General features: G+C 48.7%; 1 protein-coding gene and 1 pseudogene across 5 annotated transcripts in view; one reads left to right on the top strand and one right to left on the bottom strand.

Moving 5' to 3' along the window:
• Positions 1-4,593: 4,593 nt before the first annotated feature.
• On the bottom strand, positions 4,594-4,691 carry LOC132653915 (U6 spliceosomal RNA; annotated as a pseudogene).
• A 159-nt stretch (positions 4,692-4,850) lies between these two features.
• Positions 4,851-25,920, top strand: part of Fbxo21 (F-box protein 21) — a 35,716-nt gene continuing 14,646 nt past the window's right edge. For 3 of the 5 annotated variants that reach the window (XM_021642702.2, XM_021642709.2, XM_060382529.1), the window contains exons 1-9: positions 4,851-5,127; positions 5,873-6,008; positions 7,932-8,026; positions 14,830-14,951; positions 17,860-18,006; positions 18,212-18,348; positions 19,621-19,757; positions 23,374-23,553; positions 24,383-24,515. In XM_021642702.2, coding sequence (XP_021498377.1) covers positions 4,889-5,127; positions 5,873-6,008; positions 7,932-8,026; positions 14,830-14,951; positions 17,860-18,006; positions 18,212-18,348; positions 19,621-19,757; positions 23,374-23,553; positions 24,383-24,515 — 1,326 coding nt within the window. In that variant the 5' untranslated portion in view covers positions 4,851-4,888. The remainder of the gene's footprint in view (positions 5,128-5,872; positions 6,009-7,931; positions 8,027-14,829; positions 14,952-17,859; positions 18,007-18,211; positions 18,349-19,620; positions 19,758-23,373; positions 23,554-24,382; positions 24,516-25,920) is intronic. The other 2 variants (XM_021642725.2, XM_021642716.2) reach the window with 1 other exon arrangement.

Below are 25,920 nucleotides of genomic sequence, written 5' to 3'. Positions count from 1 at the left end.
CTGCCTCCCTAGTGCTGGGATTAAAGGTGTGTGCCACCACACCTGGCACATACAGGTGTGTGTGTGTGAGAGAGAGAGACAGAGACAGAGAGAGATAGACAGAGAGACAGACAGACAGACAGACAGACACAGACAGATACATCATTTCTCATTTTTTTTCTAGTGTTGGGATGAAACCCAGACCCTCTTATACACTGAACTAGTGCCCTATTATAGCTTCACTTCTTAAATCATTTCCTTGAGAAATGTGTCTGTCCATGTATTCCCTGCTCCCTTGGCAGGTAAAGTCTGTGCGTGGGCTTTGTTTTTATTTTAACACTGGGGAAGGAAGCAAAGTAGACAGTGTGCCTCCTAAGCACTGCCACTACAGTGCGGTAGCATTAAAAACATCCATCCATGGCCCAGATTTTTCATTGCCCCGGTCAGAAAGTCAGCATTCATTAAGAAGTAACCCAAAGAGAAAGGTCAGGAGAGGTGGCTCAGCAGTTAAAAGCACTGGCTGCTCTTCCAGAGCTCCTAGGTTCAATTCCCCTCACCCACCATGAGGCTCACAACTACTGTAATGCCAGTTCCAGGAGTACCAGGCACACATGTGGTACACAGTCATACATGCAGACAGGCAAAACACACACACACACACACACACACACACACACACAGGTAATTTTAATTTTTCCAAAAAAAAGTAACCCCCATTTTCTTCCTTTCTCTTGACCTTAATAACCTTGAACCTACATTCTCTTTGCTAAAAGTTTCCTGTAAGGGGTTCATGTGGAATTTGCTTTCTTGTGTCTAATTTTCATGGGCCATGCCACCCTCAGGGTTCACCCTGGCACTGGTAGCAGCAGCAGAATTCCCGATTTAATTGTGGTTTTGAAGCACTCTGTCAGCTTTTTCTTCAAGGCCTGAACGAGTTTCTGGCCAGCATCATTAACCAGGAATTTTTTTTTTTTTTTTTTTTTTTAGGCCTGGGAAACATCTCTCTGAAAATGTAAATATCAAGGAAGACCCATGTCCCTGCCTCCCCGTCACCAGGGGGAGTTGAGCTGGGCTCTTTGTTCCTAACTGTAACCACCTGTGCGATAAAGATTTGAAAAGTTTCATTTTTCATTGAGGCGCAGGGCAATTGGCCAGCTTGGTGGGTTCCCAGATGGGTGGGCCAATTTAGGATGGAGGAGGAAAGACTGTGTCTCACCCAAGGACACGTTACGGTGAGCTTTGGGGGCTGGGCAGGGGAACCCAGGCTCTGTGGAGGGGATGAATGAGCTGGCTGTCTATGCGCTTGCCGCTCTTTGTTATCTCCTCATCATGTTCTCTGTGCTGGGTGGCTTACTCTGTCTGATGTTTGCTCAATTTCTTCATTTGTAAAGAGCATCTTGGCTGCCAGATACATTTCCCCCTGTTGTTCCCCCTGTTGGTTTTCTTTGGTCGTCCATGATCAGGTGACAGGCTGCACAAGGAGGGAACCTTCACTCCTGACAAGATCACTGATCAACTCCCCAGCTGCAGGAAGGATGGCTGGAAACAGTTTCTCTGGGTCTGGGTACCATCAATGACAATGACGCTGACGACGATGGTGATGAAGAACATGAACCGCAGCTTGGGATCAGAGCCGAAGCTGGGGGAGCAGTTCAGGGGTGACCAGGCAGCACCCGCGGACAAAGAGATGTGGTCACTGGAGATGGGGCTTTGAGAGGCCAGATTGAGGACGAGTACTCCCAGCTCTAAGCACGCTGTGATTATGCAGCTGGCTTCCCTTCCACCAGTGTGGCCCCTGCAGTGAGGTTCCCAGTTGTACCTCAGATGCAGGCGCCTTCAGCCACAACCATTCTAAGCTGAACAGTACTGCACCCATGTGAAACTATTCCCTTAACACCCTTAGCTGCCCCAGGAGGAAGGTAGGCATTCTCCCAATTTGGAAAAAACTGAGCCTCACAAAGGCTAGGTTTGTTTTCCTAGCCCAACAACTGGTTAGACCTGTGTACTGGTTCCAGTTCTGTAGCTTTGGTAAAATAACTGTAGGGGAGAAATACGTAGGGGAGAACGGGTTTACTTTAGGTCACAGTTCCAGGTTACCGTCTACCACACAGAAGTAAGAATCTGAGACAGTTGTTTACATCACACCCGCTGTCAAGAGCAGAGAGCAATGAATCCGTACGTGCTTGTACTCAGGTAGATTTTTCCGCCTTGCATGTTCAGGCCTCCCTTGCCTACAGATGGTGCCGCCCATAGTGGACCGGGTCATCTCACACCAGTTAACTTAAGTCAAACCCTCCTCCCTCCAAGAAGTGCCACAGGCCAACCTAATATAGACAATCCTTTACAGAGACTCTCCTCACAGGTAATTCTAGGTTGTCATTAGTTTGGCAGCAAAAGCTAACTCTCACACAGTCCATAGCTAGTAATTATGAAGAATCTGCCACATTCAAGGTCTTTGCCAAGGAAGAAGGAACCCAGAAGAGACTCTTCTGGCCCTGAGGGGATTTCAGACCAGAAAGGAAAGACACATGCTGAGCAAACGGTTATAAATAAAGCAAGAGATCACGGGACTGAAAAGAGAGGAAGGCAGCAATCAGAAGCCAGGCAGAGCCCTGGAGGAAGAGGGTCTGCAAGCAGAGAAGGAGAGGGTTGCCTGAAAGTGCATCCGAGCCATGAGATGCACCTAGGAAGATACCAACCAGTTGGGAGGCAACAGCTATCGGGGATCTGCTTGGGCTGGAGGAGGAGAGAATGGTATCAGCCACAGACAGGTGACTTTGTCCCTTTGCAACAACGTTAGGGATTTCAGATTTATTCCTAAGGCCAATAGAAAGCCATGGATGGCTTAGCAGGATCCGCCGAGACATTTCAGCAGGTTCTGACCAAAAATATCTGAGTTGAGGGGAATTCTTTACTGTGCCTTTTGTATACCAGCTGGTGGTTTGGTTTGGTTTTGGTTTTTCAAGACAGGGTTTCTCCGAATATCCCTTGATGTCCTGGAACTCACTCAGTAGACCAAGCTGACCTTGGAATCACAGAGATCGGCCTGTCTCTGCCTCCTGAGTATTGGGATTTAAGACAGGTACCAGTACCATCTGGCCCTTCTAACCCTACTCAGAATTCACATTTCTGAGATTCAAGGATTCTGACTATGATATCTATATTCCCACAGCACCGGATCTGACAGTAAACTGAACTTGGTTTTGTCTGCTTGTTTTTCTTGGAGGATGGAGATTGCCCAGCAGATAAGGGTTCATGAAGTCAAGCCTGATGACTTGAGTTCTTTCCCTGGGACCCATGGGATGGAAGGAGAAAACAGACTCCTGTAAGTTGGCCTCTGATCTCCATATTTACGCACCACCTACACCTGAGCACACAAAATAAATTAAAATGTAAATAAAGGCATTACTAAAGATGCAACCCAAGGTTCTCCTTTGGCCCTCACAGGCATGCAGACACATACATACATGCATTAAGAAAATAAATAGCAAGTCCAAGGCTACACAGAGAAACCTTGTCTCACAAAACAAACAAGAAAAAAAAATAAAGCAGAGTCAATCACTGAAAATACCCTCTCACACCTGGTGACAACACTTGCTTTGGAAGTTCAAATCCAGGTTTTTGTTCCCTGGGACTCATATTTATTAGCCTTGGTTTTCTTACCTGCAGAGTGGGAATGCACACAGGAATTATCATATTGCCAATGTGAGCATAGATGTCCCCAAATACGAAGGATTGCTGAGCAGAAGACAATTGAAAATGGACATTATAAACACCTCTAATGTCTTACTCCACACTTGGGAGGCAGAGAAGAAAGGTCCCAGTCACATACAGGAGAGCTCCCTACCACCCTTTGATATGTCTAAAAGCACGTCATAGATCCAGGGGTTACTATATTCCCCACCCACCATAGTGCTAGAAATAGGAGTCCCTGAAAAAGCAAATAGTATGCTTGTCCCAGAACCCACTGGAGAAGGGGTTAGTCTTGGGGAAGGCCAAATCACTTCCAGGGAGTGTTTGGCATAAGAGAATAAATAGCCATGTTTGACATCTTCATTTTAGGACTAGAGAGCTAGTTTGGTAGAATGCACAAAGCTTTGAGTTCCACCTCGGGAACTTCCGCCTCTGAACTATATCTTGGTGACACATGTCTGGAAATACAAGCCCTTGAGAGGTAGAGGCAGGAGGAGCAGAAATTCAAGGTCATGCCCTAATACCGAGTTCAAAACCAGCCAGGACTAAATCGGACTCTGTCTCAAATTGTTTTTGAGCTAGGATCTTGCCTCTGCCTCCTGAGAGCTGGGATTACAAAGTAAGCCTCATGGCCGGCTTTAATTTTGATTCAGTTGTATATGTGTATGTGTTTTGTGCACTCGGGTGACACAGGAAGGTGGAGGCCTGAGCACAACTTGCTTGATTGGAACTCTGGGTACCAAGCTTCCCTGCTAAGCCATCTCACCAGCTCCCCACTCCTAGCTTTAATTTTGTTAATGGAGACAGGGATTCTCTGTGTAGCCCTGGGTGTCCTGGAACTCTGTACACCAGCGGTGACCTCCAACTCCGAGATCCCCCTGCCTCTTCTGGGATTAAAGGCGCCTGCCACCACCTCCCAGCAAACGCTCCGCGAATTTGCGTGTCATCCTTGGGCAGCGGCCATTCTAATCTTCTCTGCATCGTTCCGATTTTAGCGTATGTGCTGCCGAAGCGAGCACCCAGCTTTAATTTTTAAAACGCCGCTGCAATAGTCGGGATCAGAGAAGCAATTCCCGATACTCCGGGCCGAGTGGGCGGGACCTGCTCTGGGCGGGCCGCTCCTTGGCCACGCCCCTGGGCGGGCGTGGCTGGCCTCCGAGGCTCCCTATCCTGTGTGCGCGCGCCCGCGCAGTGGCCCCTCAGGTACGCGGACAAAATGGCGGCGGTAGCGGGGGACAGCGCTATGGAGGTGGTGCCGGCGCTGGCCGAAGAGGCCGCGACCGAAGCGACGGGCCCCAGCTGCCTGGTGCAGCTGCCCGGCGAGGTGCTGGAGTACATCCTTTGCAGCGGCTCCCTCACCGCGCTGGACATCGGCCGCGTGTCCAGCACCTGCCGTCGCCTGCGCGAGGTGTGCCAGAGCAGCGGCCAGGTGTGGAAGGAGCAGTTCCGGGTGAGGTGAGCCGTCCGCTCCGGTCCCGCAGCGCCTCGGCCCGGGCCTGGCGTGAGCCCCACCCCGCCACCCTCCCGCCCGCGCGCCGCCTCCTCCGGGCCCGCTTCCCGCGGCCGTAGACAAAGGCCTGAGCCGGGGCCTCCCGGAGCCCCGATGGGGTCGCGTCAGCTGCCCTGCGGCCCGGCCTCCCCGCAACCTCGCGGCGGCGGCCTCACGCGCCTCCCGGCTGCGGGACGCGCGTCTTTTGTGGCCCGCTCAGTGCAAAATGTTTACGTGCCGCCGTGCGCGCAGTCCCGGCTCGCTAGGATGCCGGGATCGGACCTGCTCGTGACCTTGGGGATGGAGGGACTGATGTCCACCTCCCTTCTGGACAGTCCGGGGCTTCCATTCTGCGATAAGACCCCCCCCCTTTTTTTTTTCTTTTTTCAGAGTGGGGATCAAATGAGATGTGGCCCGGTTGCAGGGCCTGGTGCTGAGGAGGCGCGCCATCAGTGCGAACCGTTAGGCATCATCGCTGTGATGGTGGCCACCACAGAGATTGGGGGTGGGGGGTGCTGGCGGTGGAAACACTGCTTTCGCGTCGCCACGCCAAGGTCACTGCATCTGAGTAGTGAGGGAGTGCATGCAATACCCGATGGAGATTGCAACTAGAGAGGCTGCCAGGGTCCCCCCCCCCCTTCGCATTCTCCTCAGCTGTCAGTGATCTTGCCATCTCTGTGGGGCTGAGAAGAGTGTTCTCTCCCCTTTTAGGTGGCCCTCCCTGATGAAGCACTACAGTCCCACTGACTACGTCAATTGGTTAGAGGAATATAAAGTTCGGCAGAAAGCTGGCTTAGAAGCCCGGAAGATTGTAGCCTCCTTCTCCAAACGGTTCTTTTCAGAGCACGTAAGCATTTGTTCTGTGGCTCAGGCTTGGTCATGCTCTGTGTGTGTGTGTGTGTGTGTGTGTGTGTGTGTACGTACACATACGTGCCTGCCCGCCTTAGCCGCTTGGCTCTTTCTGTTTTCCTTTTCAATGAGCACACAGTTCCTTACTTACATGCTATAAGAGTCATTGTGCCCTCTCCCCTCCCTTCCAACAACACTGAGCCATTTGTCCCTGCCAGCCCTACTTTTCCAAAGCCAGGGAGAGTGGGGTGTTAAAGAACCGGGAGAGACACACAGGGCGGTGTCCACTGGGTTCCAGATAAGCGTCGTCTCTTTTCAAGATCGTTACACAGGCTTTGTGTAAGCACTGCGTGATTTGAGAGTCATCAGTGATTGAACACTCTAAAGCTCTTGCATTTGTTTTCCCAGGAAGGCTACTGCAGTAAATGCCGACCTACTCAGTAGTGAGCTGCTATGTTATTTGTTAGGGAATCGAGGTTTAAGCTGCCTGTCGGTGCTCCCCCGAAGAAAACTGCCTGGCATCCATTATTCCTGGCACTTGAGAGTTTTTGTTATCAGTGAAGCTCTTTGGTCTGTAAGAGGAGTTCCCAGGCTTGCCTTGACCTCCTGAGGGCTGGGATTACAAGTAGGCACCTGCAGGCCTGGCTCAATTTGTGTGTTGCTTTTCTTTAATGGCTGAAATGTGCGGTTCTTTTCTGGTTTGGACGTAGTTGTTTTTCCCATGGCCACAGTGTCACATGGAAATTGGTGTCCGTTCCTGACGCTACTTTTTATAGGACTAGGAAATTGTCCCCTCTTAATATTTTCAGTTCCTCCATAGATTGGGCATCTATCATTGTAGCTGACATTGTTTGTTTTACCCTTCTAGTTTGATGAAGGTCATTTTTCTGAAGATTGCTTCTGATTTTCCACTCTGCTGTTAACAGAATTTATGAATGGCGTTTTTAAGGTGTTTCAAGTTTCAAAAGGACAGATTTAAACTTTGAACACGTTTTATCTCAGTCTCTTATGGGAATTACAAAGAGACATTCCCAATTTGTTTATTGAAATGCTCATGAACAGCAGAATGAACCAAGGTTTTGTTTGGTCTGGAACAGTGCCCTGGCCATTCTAATCACAGGTGATCAGGACTGGCCTCAACATGTGCACACACAGGCGTCCTGGTGCAGGACATGTAGGACACTTCTGGGCACAGGCTACTGGTTCACAGGCTCTCCCTGTGAGGCAGCTGGGTTTGCGTGTGCTTTTAACAGCCTATGCCTTTATCTAACAATGATGGATTGTTGAACTTTTCCCCCTCCTCTTTCCCTGTACCACTACTTAATTAGAATGTGTGGAGGGCTTGAACACAGCAGGGGCACCCTTGGAGTGGATCCATGGGTGGGTGATTGGTTTGCCTCAGCACTCTGGTGTTCTTGTTTTCCCCACGTGCACACAAGTTACCCCTAAACACTGTGGCTGCTTTCAAGATGAAAACTGGGGAAAATCCCCGGACTTTAACCCAAGATTCTCAACATACATGTGTCTCCACCTCAACAGCCATTGCTTCATTACCTCAACATATGTGTACTTCCATCCCAACACACATGTGCCACGGCCTCTGCATACATGTACCACGGGAGAGTGGAGTCTTGCAGCCATCGACCTGTGTGAGTTCTTTGTCCGCACATGAGGATTCAACGCCACCATGCTTAGAAACTCAGACTGTGAGAGTATGAGGGTGTAATTCTAAGTACCAGGGTCTGAATGTGCTATGGTTTCTGGGTTGCTTTCTGCCCTGAGGACCTAGGGGATCGCGCAAGAGCTACTGTTTCTGTCTCTGTGTGTGGCCACCTCACTTGTGGCTCAGCTGTGTTTCTGCCAGTGTCAGCTGTGCTAACTGTCATGATTGAGGCCTCCTGTGTGTGTATCTTCCCCATAGGTTCCTTGTAACGGCTTTAGTGACATTGAAAACCTTGAGGGTCCAGAGATATTTTTTGAGGATGAGCTGGTGTGCATCCTAAACATGGAAGGAAGGTAAGCCATGGCTTTCCCGGGGTTACCACCATAATGACTGCAGGGGGAATTGCTGTGGCATGTGTGGAAGAACCATGGTGCTTCTAGATACTTCACATTTTGCCATAGTTACCATTTTGAAAATCTCTGTGTATGTGAGATCAACATACCAGGACAGTTGACACACGGTCAGTCCATGTAGCCATGGGTTCCTCGTCTATGGGTTCAACCAGCCTTGGGTCAAAAACATCCTGAAAGCTATGCATGGGAGCTCATGCCTTTAATCCCAGTGCTCAGGAAGTTGGGGCAGCAGAAGCAGCAGGTTTGAAAGCTGCATAGTGAATTTCAGAACATCCGGGATACAGAATAAGACCCTATCTCAAAATAATGAAAAGTGACACTTCAAAAATTGTCAGGAGGGCAGGGGAGAAGGTCGGTCAGTATAGCTTGCTCTGCAACATGAGGACCCAAGTTTCATCCCCAGAGTCCTGCACTTGCTTTCCTAGGGCTGTCCTTGATGGCCACCCACTTAGCCACACGGAGAACACCAGGCTCCAGTGAGGGACTGTCTCAAAAACCAGGGGATGTGACTCCTGAGGAATGACACCTGAGACTGACCTCTGGCCCCCACGTATGCTCACATCCACGCACCACGTGCACACCTGCACACACGTACTCAAGTGCGTACCGACCTTTGTTTCTTGTTGTCACTGTCTTAAACAGTAACAACCTACGTTGCACTTAGTAATATAGAGTTGATTTTAAGATGCAAGTGGGGGTGAGCCTGGGTCCTCCACAAACACACTTCTATTAAAAAGAGCCTCTTAGGGGCTGGAGAGACAGACAGCTCAGTATGAACTACTTGTACAGAGGATCTGGCTTCAGTTCCCAGCACCCACATTGGGTGGCTCCCAGCTACCTATAACCCCAGTGCCACAGGATCTGATCCCTCTTTTGATCTACTCGAGCAACTAAATTCACATGCACATAGCCATACAGACACATCACTTAAAATAAAAGTAAACCCTTACCTCTTACTGTTGTTTAGGATGGTATATTTTATACTTTCTGCTGGAAAGCTTAATTTCCAGTTCACAGTGATTTGCCTTGCAGCCTAAGTTCCTGTGGGTGAGACCCTCTGTGTTAAAGGTCGGAGATAAAAAATTAAAGGTAAATGTCAGAGGTTGTCCTATGGGGGGTTGTAGGGAGAGGTGGGGTGCCTCTGTTCAGGGCCTGGGTGCTTCCTAACCCCAATCCCTGTGTGTGTAGGTTTATGTGTGCACTGAAGCACACACTGACAGTATTGTGTGGCTTCGTAATATTTAGGTACAGCATGTGTGTAGTACACTTTATTGGCTTTAGTTTGTTGGGGTGAACTTTTTTCTTATGCTCTTTCCATCCTTTCCACTCCCTACTTTTATGGTGGTCTTTCCTGACTTCACTCCTTTAGTGTTGAATGTCAAATCCAGGGCCAAGTGAGTGGTCTGACTCTGAGCTCTTAGCCCTACTTATGTGGTTTTTGTTTGTTTGTTGATTTATATTTATTTCAATGTATGTTGGTGTTTGCCTGCATGTATGAGAGTGCTAGAGTTCCTGGAACTGGAGTTACAGTTGTGAGCTACCATGTGTGGATACTGGGAATTGAACCCAGGTCCTCTGGAACTCACTGAGCCATCTTTCCAGCCCCCTGTGTAGTTTTAAATAATGACCTACTTTGTCTTGTCTTATCCTAACTACATGAGAAAAGGGAAAAAGGAAGCATTTTTTACAGAATTAGGGCTGTATGGAAGACAGACCCTTCTCTGCTTTTCTCTCTGAATTATCCCAGTCTGTCCCAGTTGACTGTTAGAGGAGGAGATCCCTTAGCTGCCCTCTGTCTTGCGGGTCTCCCTGGCTGGTGGATGGCCACTTACTGTACTACAATGGGTTCAGTTCTTAGCCATGTGGGTTCTTGGGAATAGGTTTCCTAGGTCAGAGTGTTGCAGTGTGTTGAAAAAATGTACAAAGACATCACAAAGATGTTCTCCCCAAAACACAATCCAGCGCTGCTCTAGGTAGACACAAAGAAGCAGCTAAGGCTTGAGGATGGGAAGGTCTTTATTTTGTTTGGTTGTTTTTCCAACTGGATAATGTTGTCATAAAATAAGTACAGAAAAGTAAATCTACAAAAAGAGCCAAGAAAAAAAAGTGTTAAAACTAGTGTCATGGGAAGCGTGCACTGTCTGTGAGCTACTGGGACAGAATGTGAGGGAACTTGTGATTTGAACAGAGCTCTGTAGAAACAGACCTGGACAGAAGGATGCAGGAGAGGTCCCCAGTAAGGGGGGGGGGGAGGAAGGTTGTTGAGTGGGGAGTACGGCATGGGATGGGTGCCCAGCTGGAAACCAGTAAATCATCCTTCTCCTTAAAACTCACTCCTGAAGAGTGAGCAGCTGATGCTGTAACAGTGTCTGGGCAGGCCAGGCTGGGAAGCTCTCAGTGTCCTGCAGAGGCTGCCATACCAGGGAAAGGGGCGGGTGGCACTTTTAAGGAGAGTGACTGCCCAGCTGACTGACCGTCATGGGAAACACCTTGGAATTCACTATTCACAGGAATGTTAAAATCTCTAGGAAGGGCTGCTTTTACCAACCTATCAGGTCATCAGAAAAACTGAAATTGTATAGTCCAGGAAAGTATGTATTAGTCGTTTTGGAAACGAGTGTTGAAACGACATTGCCCTTGGTGGGACACAAACGTAACGACAGGAAATGGTGTGCCTCTTAGAATGTTTGGAGATGCCAGTGTACCTGGTGTCCCTGCTTGCATCCATTCCTGTTGTGGAGAGCAGGGTGAGGAGCGTGTAGTTTCTCTGAATACCCAAATGCCCTTCCCTGAGTTCATGGTGACCACACCTGTGCTATTCTTTGTAGTCTGCAAAAAGCAGGGCCTGCAGGAACAGTTTACCACAATACATTAAAAAGCTTGTACTATGCCTGAGAAAGTGGCCTGAGTGGCTCTTGTCCAGCAAGACATTTGTAATAAGGTTACTGGATTTTAGAATCAGAAAGGGCCCTTGGATAGCCATACAGAAGAGATGAAGTCACTTCTATGCAAAAGAAAGACTGTCTCCTCAGACTTCAACAGCAGCACTTTATGCCAGAGGGAAAAGGTATTCCAAGATGTAAAGGAAATGCCAGCCAAAGATTTTTATATCCAGCTGAACTGACTTCCAAGTGTAAAGGCTAAAGACAAACTTGTCAAATTGGAAGAAATCAGACTTTGGTCTCTTTCTGACATATCTGCTAGAAGTGGAGTTTGAAACCCAAAACCGCAGAGATAGTCTGCTTCAAGGCTACTGGTAAGCACTGGATGTATATTAACTTGATCCCTAGCTCCGAATGAAAGCTGTCCAGGAAAAGTGCTGTGTGTGTGGTTAGAGCAGGAGCCCAGACGAGATTCAGTGTAGCTGGAGGAACATTAAGCAGTGGTCTGGCAAGATGGGTAAATACAGTTGCTTGATGTCAAGCTTGATAGCCTGAGTTCCATCTTTGCGATCCACATAGTACATCCTGCAAGTTGTCCCCAGACTTCCACGTAAGCGCCATGGTGTGCGTGCGCATGCATGTAGATGGACACACACACACACACACTTGCCTGCACAATAACAAACCGATACTTTTTTTTTTTAGTAAGAAAGGAAATTGGGCAGTCCCAAACAATAACAAACCTAAACTTTTTTTTTTTTTTTTTTTAAAGTAAAAAAGGAAATTGGGCAGTGACTATGGAAAGACCGTGGGTAGACTACTCAGCTGCTTTCATCCTCAGGGAAATGACAGGTGAATTAGTCGTTACACTGGGGCCAGGCTTATGTGTAGGATGGAGATGTGCAATGAAGCCAGTGAATAACTGTCATGTCATCTCTGATATTGTGGAGGGGCAGAATTTTTCGGGAATAAGGATACACACAGAAGGCAGTCAGAGCTGCATACGTTTGAATTTGAATTGGAAGTGTCAGTGTGAACTCATGACCAGCCAAGCAGAAATGGCTGTCCCAGCTTGCAGACTGCCATCTCAGCTCTACTTCCCCCAGTGCAAGCCAGGGTCATGGAGAAATGGCTGTTTCTCATACATATGTCAGAAGTCTGCAAAGTGAGCCCAGACCTTCTTGGCATCTGGAACCAAGACTGCTGTCAGCCCCTCACTTCAGTATGAGGCCTTCGTGATGAGTCCGTGGGCCAACAGTGTGCCAGCTGGGGTGGCAGCCTGGTGGAGGCAGCGCATATTGGACTACAGTAGACAGTCCTATTTTCAAGATAGTTACTTGGTCTTTGAAGGAGAATCAGATCTCATCATTTGAAATATGAGTAGAAAGGATAATCTGAGCATTTATCCTTTTTTTTTCTACCTTTCATACCATCGAGAAACTAAAGAACAGATGAGGGTTTTGCAGGCAGTCTAATAAATTTGAAAGGCTGATTCAGTGAGACTTACCTCTAAGGAATTAGCAGACCTAGTACTGAGCAGCAATTGCCACACATCTCACAGAAGGGACACCAAGCCTTGGCACCAACTTCTATTTCTACATTATTTTTTTCTTAAGGCAAAGTCTCACTCTGTAGTCCAGGCTGGCCTCGCTTGCAGGCCCTGCCTCCGCTTCCTGACAGGATCATAGACATAGACCTTTTTTTCTTTATGGTGCTGGGCATAGAAGGCTGGTGAAGCAGGCATCTACCACTGATTTGCACCCACGGGTGGCTTTTGAAGGAAGACTACACCTCCTGGGTGGCAGCTTAAATCTCATGGAGCCTGGCGTCTGAATCTCATGGAGCCAGTCCAGCCACTTTGTAGCGTATTTATTTTATGTTCTTGTATGTGTCTTGTTCATCACTGTATATTTGGGCACATTCATGCCCCTGTGCATGTGGTGGTCAGGAGACAGCTTGTAGGAATTGGCTTTTTCTACCATTGCGGATTTTGGAGATCAAAACAGGCTTGGTGCCCTTCTTGCCAGCCTCTCCATCTACTTTCCAATAGCAATTTCAGAGCAAGTTAAAGCTCATATGAATGTATTTTAAACTACGGGAAGCTACTGTTAAAGTAGGGAGACAGAGGGAGGGGCCTAAAGCTTCCTGAGCAGTTTAGTGATGGGAGTTGGTGGTCACACTAGAGCAGTGGTTCTAACCTGTGGGTCTCAATCCCTTTGGTGTGGAACAACCCTTTCATAGTGGTTGCGTATCTGATATCCTGCATATCAGATCATTATATTATGGTTCAGAACCATAGCAAAATTACAGTTATAAAGTAGCAACGAAAATAATTTTATGGCTGAGGGACACCACAGCATGAGGATCTGTATTAAAGGGTCATACATAGCATTAGGAGGGTTAAGAACACTGCTCCATAGAGATGCGGGAAATGGTCACTGAGACATGACATGTGACTGTGACAGGTGTCTCAGAGTTGTGCCTCTTGGTCTGAGTGTTGGTATGGTATTTGCCCCACACTTTTGTTTGTTAGAGGTGAGTTTCTACAACAGGTTAGAGAGCAGGTGAAGCACACAGCTCTGTAGATGGTTATGGACTTCTCCATAGATTGGGGCGGGGGAAGATTTTACTGTTCTTAGAGGCCACCACACACGGAATCCTGCCTCCTCACTGACCTGTGTGTTTGGAGGACCAAAGGAAGTGCTTCATGCAGTGAGTTTTCTGGACATCCTCAGTGCATCAGGCGTTTTGTAGGCACTGGGGATACAGCTGTGAACAGCCCCAAATCTGCCTTCACAAGCTTTGGGGTAATGAGAAAAACACCTAAGCTGTTTATCTTGGCAGGAGGTGGGATGTGCTAGGAGAAATGCTGCGTGATACGAGTGTGAGGGGTTGTGGGGCAGCATTTGAGGTAGGATGGGGGAGGCCTGACTTGGGCCGTGTGGGCAGAGAGCCAAGAGGGGTACAAGAACCAGCTACAGGTGTCTGAGGAAGGCACATTCCACTGAGGAATAGCAGGTGCTGAGGCGACACAGCCAGGCACAGGGTTAAAGGAGCAGCAAGAGCCTTTGGAACTGAGATTTCAGAGGCGATGGAGGATGGGGCATTTTGGGTCGTCACTAAAAGTTGGGCTTCTAGTGTGAGGAAGTAAAAAGGGGAGAATTGGGCAGAGGCCCTGTCCTAGTGGATGTATGCATCACTGCGACTCGAATGCTGTGGCGAGAAGTGAGAAGGGAGAGCGTGGGAGCAGGAGCTAGGCAGGAGGAGAGTAGTGATACACCATAGAGGCTGGGCCAACTTGGCCGGGTTAGTGACAGGTGCTCATGTGAGGGTGTTGGGAGGAGGGGTGCCAGGCATTCAGGGTGGCCCAGAGGTCTGACCCTCACAGTCTGGCAGCTCACTGTGTCTCAGGAGAGGTGACTCCAAAGAGAGAAGGCTTAGGATGCCCCCAGTTATCCAGGCAGAGTAACAGCTGAGGGTGCAGGGGTAAGTTCTTTGGAAAAACCTGTTTTGGAAAGTAACTTCTGGAAAGGTGATCAGTGTGGATGCGCTTGAAACCATGAGCCTAGAAGGCCTCCTTGGGCCACAAAGCACAGAAGGACCAGCCTGAGCCCTAGTGTCAAAAGCAGGCCCTGGGCACAGGCACAGCGCACCTCACTTCTCAGAGTACTGTTCACAGCCTTTCTCCAGAGATAGAGAGGGTGTGAATATCTGTATGTTGTCAGATTGTCAGGTCAGGGCACAGAGCCCTTGGGCTGCAGGTGTGTGTCACTTGTGTTTGTTCTGTTAACGTGTCGTGTGATGTGATGGGTGAAAGCCTGACAATTGAAGTTCTTGGTGACATGTTTGCTTGCTTTCCAGGAAAGCTTTGACCTGGAAATACTACGCAAAGAAAATCCTTTACTACCTGCGGCAGCAGAAAATCCTCAACAACCTCAAAGCTTTCCTGCAGCAGCCGGATGACTACGAGTCCTATCTTGAAGGTGGGTCACTCTGTGCCTGTGACAGGGGTCTTCAGCAGCGTTTAAGAGCCTGCGATAAACTGGGCAATGGTGGTGCATGCCTTTAATCCCAGCTCTCAGGAGGCAGAGGCAGGCAGGTTTCTATGAATTGGAGGCCAGCCTAGTCTACAAAGCGATTCCAGGACAGCCAGGGCTGCACAGAGAAACTGTCTCAAAAAACAAAGAAACAAAATAACAAAAAAGGAGCCTGTCTCTCCAGGTAGAGGGCATGCTAGTGGCATTCAGGAAGTTGGATTATCAGGCAAACAACACTCAAAATTTACAGCAAAGGTTTTGGTGACAGCTTTGCTGTCGGCTCAAGTGATCTAGTGTCTAGAGGGTTATCACTGGCTTAGTGACAGTGAGGGCTGGACGCTCAATCGGGAAAGCACTTGCCACACAGGTGGGAGGAATTGATTTCAGTCCCCAGAACTAGTAGAAAGCCTAGCTTGATACACACTTGTAACCTCAGGGGGCGGGGTGTGTGTGGAATGGACACTCTTGCAGTTCTCTGGCCAGTGAACTTGGTAAAAACAAGATGAGTAGCTTCCAAGGACAATGCTGAGGCTAACTTCTGACCTCAGCACACAAGCACATGTGGGCCTGCAGAGTGAGTGACCTTTGGCCAGTGAGATCAGTTCTTGCCCATATTTTTCTGTGTCTCCTAAAGCAGCCCCTGGGGGAGGTGTGTTCCAGGTGGGAGGGCAGGGGAAGGGAACAAGGTGGCCCTGCCAGAGGAACTGGGGTCTTAGGGGAATGGTAAGAAAATGTGACTTGGCTTTTTAAACGCTGCTTTAATTCTTTAGAAACCCTCCCGAGTTGTGGTTGTGAAGTGTGTGCTTCCATATCTTCTCAGCTCCTGGAGGTCACCAGATGGGCAGCTTTCCCCCTCTGATGTTCTAGGTCTAGTCCTGTCCATTATGGCTGTCCAGGCTATCAGCAAACTCTGAGGAATCCTGGATTTTCCTGGGCAGTGCTGCCTGCTGCCCTCTGGTCAGCCAGCCTGTCTGACCTGCTTAGTCCCTGTTGCTGTGGGACCTGTCAAGTGTCTTCTGATTGGCTGCTTTCTTCCCAATGCCCTCTATGCTCTGGACTTCCCCTAACTTCACAGCATTCTACTCCTGTTTCCAGGTCTTTGCCTGATTGGCACCTAGAAATGAGTGCTTGCTTCAGTTCCTTATGGTGACAGCCCTCTCCTTGCATTCCCGTCTGCCCTTCAGCTCAGGGCTCACTTCTTTGAGTTTCAGCTGAGCCCTGAAGAGCTCACTGGCCTCAGCAGCTGCAGTAGCCTTCACGGTGGCAGCCTCACACCCCTTCTCTGTCAAGAATATTCATTGCATTTCTTTGCTTTTTGTTTGTTTGGTTTTTTTCCCTCCCTCCCTCCCTCCCTCCCTCCCTCCCTCCCTCCCTCCCTTCCTTCCTTCCTTCTTCCTTTCCTTCCTTTCCTTTCTTTTTAAAATGCAGAGCACAGCCTAGCTGTCAGCTTATCTTCTGAGTGCTAGGTGTGCCCAGCCCTTGTAAGTACATTTGAATGCTCAGGCCTTGGAGTAAAGATCTCCACAGTACACAGTGCCTAATGGAGCTATGTGCTAACTGTTTAAAGATCTACTGTTATCTCAAAGGAAGTGGAAAATCTTATAATCAAATGAGAAAAAAGTCATAACCATCTTCTTGTCTGCTTTTATACTTACTAGAGTTGGGAGTTAGGCCATCTTTTGAGGTATTTGTTGTTTTCCTTTGTTTGAGGCTGAGTCTCACTATGTATCCCTGGCTGGCTATGTAGACCACACACATGTACACATACAGATCCCCCTGCCTCTTCCTCTGCCTCCTGAGTGCTGAAATTAAAGGTGTGCACCAGCATACCAGTCTTCTCCTTATTTAAAGGTTCAAAACAGTGACAGCCTTGTTTTCTGGAGGTTTTATATGAAAGATAAATACTTGTTCTACATTTTTAAATACAAAGTTACAGTTTTCACAGTCTACCAAGATCTCTAGGTAGGCAATAGAAGCCATGAGTGGCTGGCAGTGGCTGGTTGGGGGTTTTGGCTCCAGGGCCTTGACCCTGACTAGACTCCTGTGGCTGCTGAAGAAACCTGAGTAGGTGACTTGCAGTGGCTGAGCTCCAGACGAGCAAAGCCACACTTGGGCAGCACAAGCCCTGTAGCCTAGGCTGGGTATCACTCAGCTGCCTTCAGCTTCTTGGAGTATTGATAGGAGCAGGAAGATCCTGGACTAGGCAGAGGTCTCTTGGATTTAAAGATAACTGGAAGGCTTTTAGGTAAAAATATTTTGCAACCAAATGATGACTTAGGCGTAATGTGAGGTTGGCTGAGAATCAAACCAGTGAAGAAACTTCGGTCCTGCCCTGTGGGACTAGCAGGGCCCCTTCTCTTACCTGAGGGGATGTGGTCCCTGGAGCCTGTGACTTCTCATCCATAAGAGGTGTGATTAGATTGGTTGGAATGGTCTGTCTGTCATTACTGCTTTAAGCTTAGTTGTTAAGCTGAATTGCCTTGCAGTAAGTCTTTCCAGTGGTTGAGTTTTAGACTCACAGAGCAATGAGGAGGGGAGAAGTGGCCTGAGGGCTTTCTTGAGGCATTTGGCTCTCTGTGTACTAGGATGTGGGAACGCACATGTTCTGCTCTCTGAGTCATGACCTCCAGAGAAGTGCTTTGCTTAGTTTTCTTACATGATGTTTGAAGTGCTTTGTGGTGAAGGTGTTTGACCCTCCCTGTGTTGGCACAAGACTGGCATCCACGGTGGGAGCTGGTGCTGTGTGTATATGTGGTACGTGGAGTGAGAAGTCATGGCCCCAGGTGCAGGTTCAGTAAGTCTGTGCTCTCAGTCAGGTAAAAAGCAATGCTGACTCTGCACTTCTCTACCACAGGTGCCGTTTACATTGACCAGTACTGCAACCCTCTTTCTGACATCAGCCTCAAAGACATCCAGGCCCAGATCCACAGCATTGTGGAGCTTGTGTGCAAAACCCTCCGTGGTATCAACAGCCGACATCCCAGCCTGACCTTCAGGGCAGGTGTGGAACTGCTTTAGATGAGCTGGGCAGCAGTGGGCCTGGGGAGGTTACCTGAATGATGTAAACACCACCCTGGCTCCATCCGCAGTTTGGTAGCACTTGACTGTCAGGCCCTTGCCAGCGGCTGTGTGTTTGCAGTGTGCCTTACTTGTGTTTGGGGTGTGCTTGTTCATGCTTGGACCCAGAGGAGATCTCTGTGTTGCAGGTGAATCCTCCATGATAATGGAGATAGAACTCCAGAGCCAAGTGCTGGACGCCATCAACTATGTCCTATATGACCAGCTGAAGTTCAAAGGGAACCGCATGGACTACTACAATGCCTTGAACCTGTACATGCACCAGGTAAGTGTGGCTGGAGTGCGAGGATACATGCAGTTTCCTCCCATGGCCATGGGATCTCTGTGTGCTTACCATGTTGGCATCCTTTGTTGTGTAAACCTGCAAGTGTGCACACACATGGGACTCAGATAATATTGGGGATTGCATGTGGCTTAAAGCTGGGTGTCTGGGTTCTACCCCAGCTGCGGATTGTGGTGCCCCAGGGTGCTGTGCTCCCAGCTCCCCTGTAAACAAGGGTGACAGTGTATGTGGGCGCATATCCTTTGGGTTTATCTCTGATGGGCTGTCCATGTCTCAGTGAAGCCTGCTTTTCCTCTACCTAGGGATAGCATTGTAGGTTAGCTACACTACAGGATGACTTTCGTAAGCAAGCCCTGTGACAAGAAATGGGCATTTCTTAGGTATGGTTTGTTCAGTGTATGATTATGAGTTGCTGAACTGCACAATCCTGACTCCATTATCAGGCTGGAATCCTGCAGCCCAGCTATGTCAGCCATACACCTTTGGTGGCCATTTTCTTGTCTGTCCAGTTCTCTATAACTTACAGTTTCTGTTGTCACATCATACATATGCTTTCTTTCTGGTAGGAGGAGGCTGGGAGGCTGCCTTTAAAGGGCCTGGCAGTGAGTCAGTCCAGGTTCACAGGCTGTGTGGTCTGTGCACTCTGTCTGTCTCACTGGGTGAAAGGGCACAGGCAGTTGGAGACTTGAGGGTGACTGTGCACTCCGTGCCAGCAGAACTGTGTGGGTATGGAGTGTGCTGGTTATGGTTCTTTACCTATTTTGAGATAGACTGTCACTCAGCCCAGGCTGGTCTTAGACAATCTGTCCTCTTCTGTCAGCCTCCCAAGTGCTGGGGTTATAGGCATGGACCATAGAACCTGGCTTCTGTGAATTTCCTGTCACAAGATAGTACTATTTTTGGAATATTTTTAAAATTTGAAAATTCAGGTATGTGTGATCTCTTTAAATGGTAGAATGCTTGCCCAGTGTACACAGGGCTTCAGCTTCCATGCCTAGCCTTGCAAAAACAAAAAGCAAGAAGTCCAGTGTGGGGAAGCGCACGCCAGCAAGTCCAGCACTTGGGAGGCTGAGGGGTCAGGGTGGCGATTTTGAGGCCATTCTGGGCTTCGTAAGGAGACCTTGTTTTGGGCCTGGGGGGATAGTCAGACCTCTTTCTGGTGGCTGCGAGGAAACAGCCAGTGGGCTGGATCTGTGCTGGCACCACATTGAGCCAGCCCCTGGCCCTCTTGAACCTGCAACTCTCCTTCCTCAGGTGTTGACCCGCAGAACAGGGATCCCCATCAGCATGTCTCTGCTTTACCTGACCATCGCCCGGCAGCTGGGGGTCCCCCTGGAGCCTGTCAACTTCCCAAGCCACTTCCTGCTGAGGTGGTGCCAAGGCGCAGAAGGGTGAGCCATCTCTGCCATGTTTAATAGATGCTGAGGAACCGGGTTATGGCATTAAAGTAGGTGTTACGAGGCAGGGTCTGCTTCTGATTCTGGGGTGCTGCTGTGCTGTAGTTGCACTGGCCTCATGTGAGGGTGACAAGCAGTACTCTGGATCTTTCTGTGTTTCTCACACAGGCGTGGGAATCTACAGTTCTCTCAAAAGCCAAACTTTAAAAAAAAAAACAGTCTTGCGGCTCTCAAGGTCCCATAGTTTGAGGTCAATCCCATCAAAGGGTTCTTTTATTTCCATTCCACCATAAAACATCTTCCTCCTCCCACACTTGTGCTTCAGCTTGAGAGAGAGGAGGTGCAGGATGGGCAGCTTACAGCCTGCTTGAGGAGTACTGTGTTCTGAGATAGGCCTGTTTTCGGTCCAGTCCTCTTGTTCCCCAGCTTCTCCTAGGGAGAGTCTTCCCTAGGGAGAATAGCATGTCTCCATGTATGGAGAAAACTTATTCCCAGTGTTCTGTCCTAGAGAATGGGATATGCAGTCCCTGAGCTTTGATGCCAGATAGGGCTCAAACCCTGGCTTCTCGGAGTCAGGCAGGACTAGTGTTTCCTGGAAGCGCTGGCTTGAAGAGCTCAAGGACAACCTCCAGTGTGCATGTGTGAGACACATATGTACTTAGTCTCTCCTACTCTGTGGAAGAGAAGTACAGCTGGATTCCATGTACCCTTCCAATTTATGAAGGAAGATGTTCCATGAGGGGTGAAGCCCCCATGCCCATTCATGACATTCTTTAATTTGCTATAGGCTGTTATCAGTTTCCAAATGTGTGGTCCTCACAGGGCACTGGTAGGTTAATGTCTGGAATCTGGATATCTACTTCCTATTAGTTTTTTTTTAATGAGAAAATTTATTTTTCAGTCTATCCTCCTCTCCTCCCCTTCTTGTGTATCTGTGAGATACCCCATGCGACATCCTCTAAGGGTCTTGCATGGTCTGAGCATTTCCAGCTCCTTTCATTTCTATCACAAGGTCTCACTATGCCACCCAGGCTGTCCTGGGACTTGGGATCCTCCTGCTTCAGCCTCTTATCCTCAGTGTTAGAATGACAGGGCTAAGCGACCACCCCAGGCTCAGACAGTGCAATAATTTGTTAGTACAAATAGTCAACCTGAAGTCTTGTCAGCTTTAGAGGCTGAGGCCGGAGGATCACTTCACTCTAGCACCCAGGCAGGCGCCAGAAACAAACCCAGAGAACTGTAAGACTGCAGCTCCATGGTCCGTGTGGGCGTGCACACTGGCCTTATTAGCAGCTGGGCTCTACCCTCCCTGCTGTACTTTGTGCCCTTATACCTGGCAACACAGGATGCCCTTACTCAGATCTTCAAAGTGCTTTCACTGTTTGTAGCTTTTGCTTTTCCGTATAGGTTGAGAGTCAGTTTACCAGTTCCTTGGGGGTCCTATATGGAAGGTACTGGGAAGCTGAGGCAGGGGTGTGTGACCAGCCTGGGCTATAGTCTAGCCCCTGTATCAAATAAGAAAACAGGACTTCTGCGTGGATATTGATTGGAGCTAGAAACTGCTTGTGGCACTAGTGTAAGGCTCCTGCAGCCTCCTGTCTGTGACTGTGGTTCTTAGAGTCCAGCAGGATATTGTTCACTCATTCACACGCTCTGTTAGGATGATCCTACTGAACATTTTGTCTCTAGCTGTGACTGTTATTTGTATATAGGCCTGGCCTTCAGCACCTGGCTGAATGAGTCTTCAGTGTGAATGCTTTGTAGCTCTGGCTTTTATGGCTGTGATCACAGTCTGAACAGTGCTATTTTGTTTCCTCTAGCTTAGTACATTGACTTTGTACTCTGTTGATTACAAAGCAGAGGCAGAGCAAATACCCTTGCCTGGGTATGACTTTTTTTTGAGGTTTTGTTTTTTGTTTTTTAACCGTGTGTGTGTGTGTGTAGAAGTCAGAGGACAACTTGTGGAGAAGTTATTTTTTTTTCCTTCTGTTGTTTGGGTCCCAGGGATCAAATTCAGGACCTTGGACTTGGCAGTCACCTAGCACCTTTACCACTGAGATTCTAGCCCAGGGGCTTCTGCTAGGAATACACCTCCATTTTCATCATTAAGCTTGCTGTTTGTGGTGACATCTCTTATTGGTGTCATCAAAACTATCTTCTGCATTTTAAATTTTGTGAAGTATTTGTTTGTAGCCCTGGCTGGACTGCAACTTGCAGTATAGATCAAACAGGCCCAAAAATTACAGGGATCTACCTGCATCGGCCTCTGTGCTGGGATTGAAGTCATGTGCTATTACGCCCAGCTGGTTTTGCTAAGTTGTACTTATATGTCGACATTACATTTTTTTAAATGTATTTTTTATTACCTGTACAAACTTTTTTTGGCTTTCACTTTTAGTACACATAGTAGTAGCTGTTTGGGTTTTTGTTTGGGGGACTTAATTTTTTTGTGTGTGCCACAGGATGAACCTTGCCTAGGTTCACCTATCCCCAGACTATGCTCAGCTCTATGTTCTTACGGCACACCTAGTCCAGGCAAGTTTTTAAAACACCTTGGCGCTTAGCCACGAGCACGTTTTGTCCATGTGTTTTACTTCATGTAGGAAGTTCTGGCCTCTTAGCAAATGCCAACAAGTTCTGTGCTTCTTTAGAACGTTTATGTAAGTCTCAAATCTTTGCCAAAAGTGTGCAATGAACTCAATTCAGGAAAGGAATCCGACTGAGAGTTAGCAGCCAAAGAGAAAATGTGTGATTTTGGTGGGCATGAGATCAAGATTGCTCAAAAGAAGCTGTCCCAATGTAGAGCCACCCACCCCTCCATGAGCACACAAGACCACTTGGCAGTGCCATGAGGATGTGTGAACGGATCCAGTGTCGTTGCTCTCTGGGGGTACCAGCCTGAGGTTGTGTGGACAGACAGGATGTCCAAGGCTGGGGCTCCATCCGCCCTTAGGTCTTCATAGAGCCAGGATCCCCAGGCAGGTGGCTGTTTGCTGCTCTGTCATTAGCAGCCATCCTAGTTACTCCCCATGTCTTCTGTCAGTGTGCTTTGGACTCCTGGCTCAGGGCTAAAGGACTCTGAGCAGCTGTCAGGCTGTGTGCTACACTGCTGCCCTTGTTTGTTACCATGTATGTGTGCAGCATGTGTGTAGAATCCAGGACAAGCTTGTCAGAGTCTTTCCATCGTGTGGGTCCCAGGAATTAAACTCATGCATGTCATCAGGCTTGACAGCAAGGGCTTTTATCCGCTGAGCCATCTCTCTCTCTCTTGTTTTGTTTTGTTTTGTTTTTTTGTTTGTTTGTTTGTTTCTGTTTTACTTCTGAGACAAGGTTTCTCTGTGTAGCCCTGGTTGTCCTGGAACTCACTTTATAGACCAGGCTGGCCTCAAACTCACAGTAATCTGCCCACCTCTGCCTCCTGAGTCCTGGGATTACAGGTATGCACCATGCCTAGCTTGCTTCTGCTTCCTAATAATAGGACCTCATGCTCACTGCAGCCAGGGCCTTGATGGTGCCTTGGTAACAGTGAAGTGGTGCTCTGACTTCCTCCTCTGCCTGGAGCCCCTCCCTCTGGGGTTTTAGTTCTGACTTATTGTCTCTTCTTGGGCAGGGCAACCCTGGACATCTTCGACTACATCTACATCGATGCTTTTGGGAAGGGCAAGCAGCTGACTGTGAAGGAGTGTGAGTACCTGATCGGCCAGCATGTGACAGCAGCGCTCTATGGCGTGGTGAATGTGAAGAAAGTGCTGCAGCGCATGGTGGGCAACCTGCTGAGCCTGGGCAAGAGGTAAGGGCACAGCCTCACTAGTGTGCACAGTGGGGCTTCAGCACAGCTCCCCACAGTGTGGGTTCTAGTTTTCGGTCTCAGCAAAAGGCTTGTGATGAGCTGGCCTGTGCTAACTGTGACATCAGCTGAGGTTTTGTCCATTCAGAGTAGCTGCCCCTAATGTTTGCAGTGGACCTAACTCTGCTCAAACACTAGATGCATTCTTCAAGAAGTCAGAGTGTCTTAGAGTAGCGCAGACGGTGTCCTCCATCCAGGTGCTATGACCTCGGACCTTACACCCTCCTGTAAGAGAACGGAGTCTGAGGTTAACTCTGCTCCATAGCTCACGGAACTCAGTCATGGGCAATCACTGTAGGTGGTTATCACAGTTGCCTTCCTGAGGCCAACCAGGATTCATGTAACAGGATTTGTCTTTAATAGACTGTTTTTAAAACAGTTGTCAGTTGTTGGCACAGTTGAGCAGACTGCTGAGGGGCTAACCTGTCTGCATGCACACGAAGCTGGTCCCTGTCCAGCCCCCAGCACCAGAGCAGACGCCTGTTTCCGGTGCTGACGGTAACTGGCATCTCTACCAGGGTGGCTCTGGTCCCCTCCCAGCCTCTGCTCTGCTCTTCAGGGTTCTGGATCTGCACATGCTGCTGTAGTGACTGCTCAGTGAGGGCAGGTGTTAATGTGTACAGGCTTGTGTTCAGTGTGGGTTCTGCCGACAGCTTCGTAGTGCGGGACAGGGGAGTGAGTGTGGGCATCAGAAGCCTTGGAGTCGCCACCAGTTGCTTGTAGACTTCATTGGAAGTGCACAGACTGAGGTGAAGTGTCTTATTCTCCTCAGGGAAGGCATTGACCAGTCCTACCAGCTCCTCAGAGACTCCTTGGACCTGTACCTGGCGATGTACCCAGACCAGGTGCAGCTCCTGCTCCTCCAGGCCAGACTCTACTTCCACCTGGGCATCTGGCCAGAGAAGGTAATTATCTTACTTTGATGATCAGCCCTTGCCTTAGAGAGGAAAGCAGTAGCTTGGACCAAGGCTGTTACAAGGTCATCCTCCTATTAAGGAGGGAGGAAGTTTAGATTTGCTCATTCTCCCAGCCCTGACCCACTAAGTAAATGTTTTCCTGTCTGTTAAGAAGCATTGCTTCTACCACTGGGAATGGCTGTTGGCTTTATGCCTCATCTCTGAGCACTGGACAGAAAGCCTCTGTCTGTTCTGCCACTCGCCTAGTGCCACCCCATGGTGCCTTCCTAGCGTCACCTGACTCAGCAAGGAGAGGCAAGACAAGTGCCCAGTGCCAGCATTGCTGCAGCTGTGGGACATGGAAAGCCCCGGCTGCGGCCAGCTGAGCCTTCCTACTGTCCCAGTTGAGGGTTCTGGATTTGCTCATGCCGTAATCCCACGTCTGACAGCAAGTGCTGTGGGGAGGCTCTGTGGAGCACAGAGATGTCTTTGGGCTCACTGTGTGCAGTGGAGTGTGAGCATGTAATTGTAGCCCATTCCCATCCTGCCCTTGGTCTGACAAGAGGCCATCGGTCTGTTTTATTTGTTCAGAACAGTCTGCAGAGGGCATTTGGTTCTGAGCCTTGGCTGGGATGTTTCCCAGAGTTTAGAGATAGGGAAAGGCTTTCTATAGAAAGTAAATGCTCTGCTGGGTGTGGTGGCACATGCCTGTAATCCCAGCACTTGAGGCAGAGACAGGCAGATTTCTGTGAGCTCGAAGACAGCCTGGTCTACAAAGCCAGTCCAGGACAGCCAAGGCTACACAGAGAAACCCTGTCGGGGGAGGAGGATGGTAAAAATAAATACTCTGCTGGCTGGAATAATGGCTTGACTATTTCTTCCTGCTCTTGTAAAAGACTTAGGGTTCAGTTCCAGCGTATACATGGCAACTCTGTACTATCTGTAACTCCAGCTCCAGGGTATCCAGTGATCTCTTCTGGCCTTCTCGTGCACTCAGTACACATACACAATTAAAATTTAATAGATTCTATTTTTAAAAAGAAAATAAATGCTCTGTTAAGTGACTATACTGGGTCATCAGTTCATGGCTTTAAAGTTGTATAGTGGGACACAGACATGGGCAATCCTGATTTTTTAACTTAAGAGAAGACATCATCCTTGGCCAAATAGACATGTGCTCTGGAAGTGTGCACCCTGGGAACTGCCGCCTACTCAGCAGCCCAGGGTTTATTCCTTTGAATTTGTTCAGCCAGTTGTGTTTGTTGAGGGATTTCAGGATCATTTGGGAAGGAGAGAGCAGAGGTCTCTTTACTGAATTGGCCCAGTTGAGTGGCAGGCGTAGTCATGGGAGTGGGGCCTCCTGGGCTTCTCTGCTTGAAATCTGAGGTGCTGCCTTCAAAGTCTACAACTGACT

Source organism: Meriones unguiculatus, chromosome 4, assembly GCF_030254825.1.
Source record: "Meriones unguiculatus strain TT.TT164.6M chromosome 4, Bangor_MerUng_6.1, whole genome shotgun sequence".
Lineage (NCBI taxonomy): Eukaryota > Metazoa > Chordata > Mammalia > Rodentia > Muridae > Meriones > Meriones unguiculatus.
Note: the sequence above shows the minus strand (reverse complement) of the source record. Positions and strands in the feature narration are given on the sequence as shown.